Source organism: Saccostrea echinata, unplaced genomic scaffold (genome assembly GCF_033153115.1).
Source record: "Saccostrea echinata isolate AGI-Se365-2 ecotype Australia unplaced genomic scaffold, CSIRO_AGI_Sech_v1 ptg000030l, whole genome shotgun sequence".
Taxonomy (NCBI): domain Eukaryota; kingdom Metazoa; phylum Mollusca; class Bivalvia; order Ostreida; family Ostreidae; genus Saccostrea; species Saccostrea echinata.
This window is the reverse complement of record NW_026889779.1, coordinates 18786205-18796655: the sequence shown is the minus strand read 5'-3', so window position 1 is coordinate 18796655 and position 10451 is coordinate 18786205. Positions and strand designations below refer to the sequence as shown.

Genomic DNA, 10451 nt, shown 5'->3' with positions numbered 1-10451 from the left:
ATTACTCTTTATAGGCATGCCTAAATGATGACGAGGAAGTATGAAAGTATTGCACTGCTTGAAATAATAATAATTAGTTATCATCATTATAATAGGTAATTAAATATATAAATAAAGATACATTTTAAGTAAAAAAAAATTCCATTTAAGTTAAAATTTCTGAGGTGAATGATAAACATCACCTTACCTATTCAAGTCGAAAAGTGATTAATTTATTGTGCTTGGCGTACAAGTCTACATTAAAACATTTTTTGAGTCATCATCATTTAATGATATTATCTGTTACCTTTCAGTTTTTGAAATTTCAGTGTGAACAATTTAACAAAGTTTAATACACAAAAAAGTTTCACACATCGTTTAAATGTATAATTTCACTGTTATCTTCGCTATCACATATCAAAACACTGATCATCAATTTAATATAAACATCCACAAGATATTTGTCTTGCAAATGATAAAACTAATTCATTTCTTTTAAGATTTACGCTTGGTAAAACGTTTTCATTTATTGATATAACAAATTACTGTCCAATCCACCCCCTTGGAAGATTCAATATTGCTCTTTGATTATGTACATGTACTATCTTCTATCACACAGCATACAATTATGAACTATTTCAATGCTGATTCGGTGTTGTACAATATCATGTTATATGAATTTCATTTTCCTTTGGCGTGTTATGATTTAAATCTAGCGGTCTTTACGACAACATTGTCTAACTGTTTCGCTTAGCTGCAAATAAACTTGATGTAGGTCAAGAAGGAAAATCAATCCAAATGGAACGGCAATGAAAACGATTCCAAAATACCCCACGGTTGCAGAAGAAGTTCGGTCGTCCTCGGCACACGTTTTCGATCGTACATAAGAACTTATTGTTGTCTTGTCCACATATAACGCTTTTGTGATGTTTTCCACTGCTTCTTGTATATATTGTGTGTTTGTGATGTTGATAAATTTTGTTTGATTGTTACACGTCGTCAGCAATGGCGTCACTTCCACTGTCACAGTAGATGGCGCTATGTATGACGTCATAATGACAGTAGTTGGAACTACAGTTGTCATGGTAGCAGTGAAATGTGATTGGATGTAAGAAATTGTGGTTTCAGGAATATACGTCGTGAGATTATGATACGCAGTTTCTGTTGCTGTCACAGTTATGTTAACACAGATCGTTGATTCATAAACGGTGGTGTACGACGGCGTCATGGACACAGTGGCGGTACTTGTGGTGCTGACTATGGTTGTAGTAGGAACATTGATAGCTGAAAGTTAAAATATGCATCAATGTGTAAATAAAAACATCGATTAATATGTCAATTAATAAACAATTACCGGTAGAATCAAGTTATATTTGACATATCTATAACGAATCAATAACAACGAAAGTTAAAATTGCATTGTATTTATATTATTTGCCTTATATATGTGGTAAAAGTTTTGAAAATGTTTCATTTAAAGAAAGTCTCTTATATTGAAAATATTTTCAAGGTAGTATCATTTAAATATATCTATGTAAAATTATGATATTTAGTGGTAAAAATAACCAATCTTGAACAGATCATAATAACGATTCTTAAAAAGCAATTTTGATTTAAAGTTGACCTTAACCGTCTAAAATTGTAAATTTGTCAGAATTTACTGATATGTGATCGTCTTTATGATATTTTTTTTAAGCACGTATATAAAAATATAAATATGTTAAAGATTTTTAGAGTGTTAGATACATATGGTACATAATAATTTGATTGTTTCAGAATACGAGGTAAGTTAAATATTACATTCTTCTAGTAAAGCCACAAAGAAAAAATTACTTGATATCTGGACGGAAACTTTAGGGAACGCCAAATTATCATATATTCAAATATTTGAACCTATCTTCAATTCATAATACCTATCTCCAAATCAATTGTATCTATCTTCAAAGCAATTGTACCTATCTTCAAATCAATCGTACCTATCTCTAAATGAATAAAAGATAGGTTTAATTCAATCGAACCTATCTTTAATTCATTTGAAGATAGGAACAAACGATTTGAGGATAGGTACAATTGATTTGAAGATAGGTACAATTGATTCGAAGATAGATACAATTGATTTGAAGATAGGTACAAATGCAATGAATTAAAGATAGGTGTAATTGATATAAAGATAGGTGCAATTAATTGAACCTATCTTTAATTATAAAGACACTGGTAGTAACAACTACTCCCCGTAAAATGCTTTGTTCGGCTCTCTCTGTGTTCAGGTCGCTGTTAGAGGGAGCTCTCATTATTTTCAGTAACACAAAACGAATTGAACCTAGGTATAAATGAATTGTACCTATCTTCAAATCCCTTGTGGATATGTTTCAATTGTACCTATCTTCAAATCAATTGTACCTATCTTTAGATAAATTGTACCTATCTTCAAATGAAGAAAAGATAGTTATAATTCAATTGAACTTATCTTTAATTGAATTAAAGATAGGTATAATTCCATTAAAGATAGGTGTAATTTATTTGAACCTAGGTTTAATAATTTAGAGATAGGTATAATTATATACACCTATCTTTAATTCATTTATACCTATCTTTAATTCATTTATACCTATCTTTAATTCAATTGTACCTATCTTCAATTCATTTGGAGATAGGTTCAATTATTTGAAGATAGATACAATTATTTGAGGATAGGTTCAAATATTTGAATATATGTTGATTTGGCGTTCCATAAAACTTTATTATATGTATATCATAAACGATAATAATAATAATAATAAAAATAAGAGAGAGAGAGAGAGAGAGAGAGAGAGAGAGAGAGGCTATTTTGTATGTTAAGTTACCGAGGGAGTTAGAGCAGGTATAAGAGGGTGTTTTGTCATCATTTTTTGTTGGAACCAAGACTTCATCTGTCATTTTGACTTCACCTACAAGAAAAAAAAAATTAAGGAAGTAGATAAACTTCATGTAATTTATAGTTCATATCTATTCATTGAAAAAAAAAAAAGGAAAGGAGGACCAGACGTATCTTTTTTTTTTTTATTATGGCTTATCTTTAGAATCCTTGAAAATATATGATGATATCAATTTATCATGCTACATTTTTCCCCGGTATATTGAGAATGTATATTTCTCATACTGAACAATGATCATTATAGATTTAAACGATTATCTGTATCTACTGATGATAATTATGCCAATGAACAACAATTTAAGACAGAAAACATATAATTATGTGGTAAACACGTTATCATAGATACATTCCGACAAAGAAACTATATTCTATGGTCAAACAAAATAACTTTTAACTGGATTAAAAAAAAAGAATAGAAAGACTTTTTTTCTCTCCTTGGATGCTAGCTATAACTGAGTTGGACTGGTATCACTATCAAATATTCGCTATAACTGTGTTGATCTGTAAGTGGTACTTACCTTTCGCGCACAGTTTAATCGCCACTTTGGCCTGATTACTGGTAGAGGTTTTTCTCAAATGTAAGCAGTGGTCACTTCCGTTTGAGTAGGAAATCATTGCGTAACAGTTGTCATCGGCGTCACATGAATTCTGACAGCTGTCTTCGTCCTCTGATTTGTATTTGTAAATGTCTACCTCAAAAATCGTGCTCAAAGGACATACCACTCCTATAAATTGATTCATTCATATATATAGTAACATGTAAACAGTTTAAGGCCTATAAGTAAAAACCATTCAATCTACAGTCAAATTGTCGTTATTTCGAACTCGACGGGAACAAGATTTAGCTACGAGATATCCGAGGAGTCGAGATAACGAGGGTAAAAAACATAAAGAAAAGGTGGTTGGGACTGCAAACTACATGTAACTTATTCCTGGTATTCGAGATATAAGTGGTCGAGGTAATGAAATTCAACTGTACTTCCCAAAAAGTCTGTGAGTAAGAAAAAGCATTCAATCTCATTTTTTAGCTGTCATTATTCTTATTAACCATCATTGGTAGCCTGCGTTGCGCAGTGGTTATAATTAGGGCGTTTGCTCTAAAGTCGCGGAGTTAGGAGTTGATCCTTACGTCGCGGGTCCGAATCCTACTGTTGGATGTGGAGACAGGTCCTTCGGTGAGACCGTATATACCGAGATCTGATGTTGCAGTAGGTTCAGGAAAAACATTCCTCATTGCTCAAAGGCCAAAGTGCCGAATACTGGTCTAAATTTGCAGCCCTCGACCGGCTAGTGGTGGAGTGTAAAATTCTCGAAGGGACGTTAAACAAACCAAAACAAAAATTAACAGCTATTGTTAATATTATCGCTGCATTTCAAAAAATTACAATATTAGATCTTTTTCATTTGTACTTTTGGAACATGCATGCATTTGTATTGTGTATTTCACAATCTTCATTGTATAATGTTTTAATTTTTATTCTATAATTGTCAATTTGTATTGTATATTTTACTGAGTATTTGTATTGTATAAGTCTATAATTGTTCATTAGTATTCTTTATTTCATTATTTATACGGCAGCGAATTACCCATCACACCCTTTTCAATAAAAACTAATTATTGCAATTTATTGCATTAATTTTAAATATCATGAATTGAAGCTGTAAATGTTAAATATACAGTAAAGTGATATCTAAGAGGAAATTTAAACGCTAGAAATCGTTTTAATAAATAGGAACAATATGCCTTAAGTAAAGAAAACTTCTCTAACCTGGGCATCACTGGTTCTTGAGAAATTGGCCAGATTATACAACATTTAAACCAATTGAATGCATATAAAAGAACTCAAAGTTCACACCATTATAGACATGATTTCGGAAAACAAACCTCCGGATTTGTCAGCTGTTACTATGTCTACTTGAAGCTAACGATTTTTACCTTGGATTTTTTGCTCACAAATCACTGCAAACTTGTCTTCACATTTCTTCTGTTTCCATCGGTAGCTTTCATGTTCCTTTGTGGTATAGCACTGATGGTCATGCCGAAAGTCTATTTGTTTGTCGTCCTTGAAAAATACGAACTGCGAAAAATTCAGAGGAGTGCAGTCTACCCAGTTATGACCATAGATTGTGTTTGTCAAACCCATCCACGCCTCTTCATGTCTAGTATGACAAAAAAAAAGAAGAGAATTTAGGTCATTATTTTTCTTCAAAAGAAAGACTATATGACAGTTACGTAAGATTTTGTAATTTCTATTATAATTAGATGACTATTTCTGACCTAAGTCTGGGTAATCAAAATATTACAAAATGAGCCCACCTAAAAATTATTATTATTTTTCTACCCATTAGCAATCATTTGCAATGCAGTAAAACATATCTTGTAGCTATAGTAGTTCATACAATTTCATGTACTTTCTTTTTTGTAAAGAACACTTCTTTTCCGGAGATTTGAATAGTCTTCGGAAAAGAAGTGTTCTTTACAAAAAAGAAAGTACATGAAATTGTATGAACTACTATAGCTACAAGATATGTTTTACTGCATTGCAAATGATTGCTAATGGGTAGAAAAATAATAATAAGTTTTAGGTGGGCCCATTTTGTAATATTTATAATATGGCTACGGCCATCAAATCTTCTAAAATTACACTAGCTTTCAGAATGTAATGATAATTAATTTTCATTACGGTATAAAAATAAATTCAAAGTAGAAGTTGAAATTTCTTAACATGTGAAGCAAGCAGGTTGAAGGTTTTTCAACGAGTTATACTAAATCATATGTTGTTAATGTTGTGATCAAGATCGACTCAATTCACAGTTAAATTCTCCGGTTAGAGATTAGAATACCATTATTCAGTACTAAACATTATCAATAAATTAATTAAAATAATACTTTTAAGTTTACCTATTGCTCATTTAAGAATGTATAACATGTTTTCAGATATTTAATTATTTACATAATGGGTACGTTCAAGTTCAGTTTGTTCACTCTAAGCATATCAAATGGTACATCGGAAACATAAAGCTTATAAGCATGTCTGAATTCAAATCGAAGGAGGTACAATATAAACAGAGCTATACTTATTACATTTTTAGTTTATTTCATCAGTATAAGAAAATAAACAGCATTTTAATTCTCATTCTTTAAAAAAAAAGTATGAGCATGCTCAATGGACTTTTGCGAGAAGCACTGACTTTTACAGTCGACGGCTTACTTTGACATTTAAGCCTGCCTTATGTACGGAGGTACGAAATTGATTAAAGAGAAGGAAACCATCATAGTGGTTAAAGGTATGGTGTTAGGGGTACTAACATGATTAACTGATATGCAATCAATGCAAGAGATGATGGGAGGCAGAATTACATAACTTAAATCACCTTACTCATAAGGGGTAGTATCTCTTTTCAATCATATTTTCTGAAGAAATTAAATAAGGAAGAAAAAACATTTCGAAAGGAAAAGAAGTAACAGTATGGGAAGGGAGGTGATTGAGGGCAGGGTGGATGCCGTTCCCTTCCTAGACAACGTAATATGTGCTTTGAAATGGCCCATTATTATCGTTTAATTAATTCTTCAGATAAATATTTATATCGCATAAGAGCTTCCATATATTGTCATAGTGTAAAAGTAAGCCGTTTATTATAAAAAGTCAGCAATTCTCGCAAAAGTCCAATATTAGTCCGTAAAAAAATCAACATTGCCAGGGATCATAATCGTAACCATTACTTTCAGTCACATGGTCATACATCAAACAAGGCAAATCTCCGTATTAGGAATATCAGTTATATAAGTGCAGATATGGCTTCTTTTGTTGACATACATTAATCTCCATTACAGACTTATTACTAGAAAACGGTCGATAACATTTATTATTCCAATGCAAAAATTGCAATACAATGTACTGATATTCAAAATGTCTGCTTCCGGTAGCACTGACCTGAAAGAATCAGCACTAGAACTCAATGACAAGCAAACATCAGCAAACGCAGGGATATTTCTATCATGAAGCCAATCCTGGCAATGTGTTGGAAATCTTGTATTTTTGGGGTATTCAGACCAACGTCTGTGTTGGTCATTAGCATAAAAACAAAAACAAAAACAAAACAAAAACAAAAAAAACAAAAAAAAAAAAAAAAAAACAAAGAAAAAAAATTGAAAAAATACTCGTTTGGACATATTTCAATCAGTCATTCCTAGGGTGAATCCTTGACAACATCATTTTTAATATTTCCAATAATCAAAGTGAATTTGAATTACCATACCTATACTGGATTCAAAAACTCCATAAAAATCCTTACAAAAAAGATACATAGCCCGATGATAGCGGATGCCAGTAAATGTTCCACCAAGCCTCTTTCTTTACTCCTCACTAAAATATTCACAGCAGTGAAGGAGAAACTTTAGGAGTACTGTACAACAGTATATTCAGGAAGAGGTGTAATTCAGATCCGGATACTTAAAAACTCAAAGGGACCTTTAGAAAATTTGAAATCGCAAAATTTTACAAAATCAATAACATCAAAACGTACGACTTTTCAACACTTTATACAACCATTCCGCACGATAAATCAAAGACCAATTTAAGTCCAGTCTTTTTGACACCATAGACAACTGCTTTTTCAATAAAAATGGAAATTTTAAATATACTTAACTTGCCATTGGTCATTTTCAAAGTTATTTTGTCAAAAACATTCTGATTGTACATACAAGTGCTCTGAAGTTGATATTAAAAAGATGCTTGAGTTTCTGATTGACAATATCTATGTAGTTTTTGGAGATCGGGTTTTAAATTCCAAGAATCTGTCGGAATTCCCATAGGTACTAATTTCGCCCCTTTATTAGCAGACCTATTTTTGTATTTATATAATGCAGACTTTATTCAAAAACGTCTACATGAGAAGAAAACTGCTTGCTGTGGCCTTCAACTTGACATTTAGATACATGTATATCGACGACGTATTATCAATTTACAATAGTTACTTCCATTCATATGTCGACACGATATATCCTAGCCTTGGAACTTGAAATAAAAGACACCACAGATTCTTACACATTACACACTGTGTTATAAATGATAAACGTGATGACTTCAACTTTTCTATCGGCAACTTCCTTATTTATGTAGCAGTATACCCTTATCACCTGCATAAGGGGCTTATGTCTCCCATTTGATTCGATGCGCAAGAGCATGCTCTACTTAAGATCAATTTTTAAAATTGAGCAAGCTATTAACCAACTTGTTGATGAAGAAGGATATCAGCATTCTCGATTGAAGTCATCATTTCGCAAGTTCTTTGGTCGATACAATGACCTTATCAGCAAATACAATCTATTATCAGGTCAAATGCTGAGTCATGTTTTTCATTCTTATTGTTAGACCATTTTTACACATTGAACTTTCTACGAATTCTTCCGTTTGCCCGATCATGATAAGGAGCACACGGCGGGTGTGACCGGTCGTCAGGGGATGCTTACTCTTCCGTGGCACCTGATCCCACCTCTGATGTCTTTGGAGGTCAGTGTTTGCTCTGCTTTGGATTTGTATTGTTTAAACGGACTATGAGCTTGAATACTGTTCGTTATCCCCATATTCCATTCGCTATCTCATAACCCAATGAAATTGGCCTTTAGATGACATGCAATTGTTCCGTACATGGGTCACCCCTTCTTTTTCTTACAACAAAGTATCTGACTCAATTTCAGACATCCTCATTTAAAACTTTTTTATTTATTTATCAATCATTAACTACTTTAACAAGATATAGTTTGCTTCTAAATATTTTTTTCTTTTCTAATGAATCGTTCCAGACGTCCTTCGTCGAGCCTGTTTATTGTTAACCACTCATTCATTTCTCAAAAATTTTCTCAACATATTTTAAGACTTTACAGAGGATACATAGACTTCCGGTTATGCTTATAGGATGAAACCAGAGACTTCAGAATGAAAAGATAGAAAGTCTCTGGTTTCTTATTTATTAAAAATGAAAGATACTAATGTCTCCTCGTGCTAGTCACTTCCTAGCTACACTTCCGTGATTAATTTATTTTATCCTCTAACAGTCTTTCTGTAGTTTTACTACGTCTTTAAGAGTTACTGCGAACTCCTCGGTTATTTTAATTTACAGAACACCGTAAAATGAAAAGTTCTGAACACTTATGTAGGGCTGTTTGAGCTCAAGTATTATAGGATGTTGTGAGGCAGGTGATAATGCAGACGAACCAGACCGACCAATATCAATGCCTACATCAATATCAATGCCTTCATCAATACGTCTGTATGGATGATCATTACTGAGATATAGCAGAAACACAAAATCATATTTCCCTACTTCGGCATATTAGGAAAATAAAATACTTTTTTTCTTTTTGTGGTATAAACACAAAATCAGAATAAAAGATAAAGAAACGTTTTGCAAAGAAAACAGAAGAAAAGAAATGGACTTACGGTACGTTATTCCAGTCCTTTGAGGAGTTGTGTATCTGTTGTATGGTATACCATTTCTGCCATGATTGCACAGTCAACATGGTAGCATTCATACTGGTACAAACTTCCATAGCCTCATTGTAAGTATAAGCATCTTTCTCATTTATATAAATATAATTCGTTACCTGTCCCAAGTCATCTAAAATAAAAAAGACAATGAGGAAAATTATCAATTAGAAATTGAGTTATGGTGAGATACTTATAGTAAATCTATGGATACCTATAAAAATTCATAATTTGTCTGAGGATATCCATTTTAAGTCTGAAGATATTCATCTATTGGATAAAGATAAGTATAAATAATTAGTCAAAGATATCCGTAATTAGTTTGAAGATATTCATGATTTGTCTGAAGATATCCATGATTAATTTGAATATATAATAAATCTGAATGGTTTACAATTGAAAAAACTGAAGATATTTGAAATTCAACTGAATAATTCTGGTAAATCTGAACAAATATCAGCAACGAACCTGAACAAGTACTGAGGAATTTTGCAAAGAATCGAAAGATTTCAGCAGTCCTACAAATTTGAACTTTCATAGCATTTAAAAATCGAAAAATGAGTTACACTTACGTAACAAAATAATGTTTCACTGAATGTTTTCCTTACATTCTAAGTCATGCAAGTATTTCTGATAACACAATTTTTATTCGCAGTCATTTCTGAGAACTTGAAAAGTACATACATTTGTATGTTATTCCAGAAATGCAAAAGGAGGTTATGATGCAATTTTACCATGCAATATCCATTCTTTGAATAATAGCCTTTATAGTACAATGGAGATCAAGTCCTAATACGAAAACCCTCTAACGGTCCATCATGCATTAGAAAAAGAATTAACATTGGTTCAGAAAATTCAGCATTTTTAAGAACATAATTACCTTATTGCCTAAATATATGAACTACCGTATCAGCAGATCTTTTTTTTTTTAGCAAGGATTAAATTTTGGCATTATTAGCGAGGGTTTTGAGATCGCTAAAATTGAATATCGCTAAAAATTAATTGCTTACCGGTTGTAATACTTATTTTGTTGGCATTATTAAATCGCTAAAATTGCTTCTTTTTAGAAA

At 32.0% G+C, this 10451-nt stretch overlaps 1 protein-coding gene across 1 annotated transcript; it reads right to left on the bottom strand.

Annotated features, from left to right (window-relative positions):
- Nucleotides 1–628: 628 nt before the first annotated feature.
- LOC133196062 (uncharacterized) lies at nucleotides 629–10198 on the bottom strand. The gene is made up of 6 exons (XM_061332010.1): nucleotides 10192–10198; nucleotides 9337–9514; nucleotides 4830–5053; nucleotides 3412–3618; nucleotides 2823–2906; nucleotides 629–1263 (listed from the first exon to the last, which is right to left on the bottom strand). Exons 1-6 carry the CDS (start codon nucleotides 10196–10198, stop codon nucleotides 692–694), a joined length of 1272 nt encoding a protein of 423 aa, XP_061187994.1. The 3' UTR covers nucleotides 629–691.
- Between the last annotated feature and the right edge of the window lie 253 nt (nucleotides 10199–10451).

Coding starts and splice junctions, on each gene's coding strand:
- LOC133196062 (XM_061332010.1), bottom strand. Junction 5,054..9,336: donor AAGGACTGGAATAACGTACC/GTAAGTCCATTT, acceptor TTGTCATACTAG/ACATGAAGAGGCGTGGATGG. Junction 1,264..2,822: donor TACCTGCTCTAACTCCCTCG/GTAACTTAACAT, acceptor TTTAACTTTCAG/CTATCAATGTTCCTACTACA.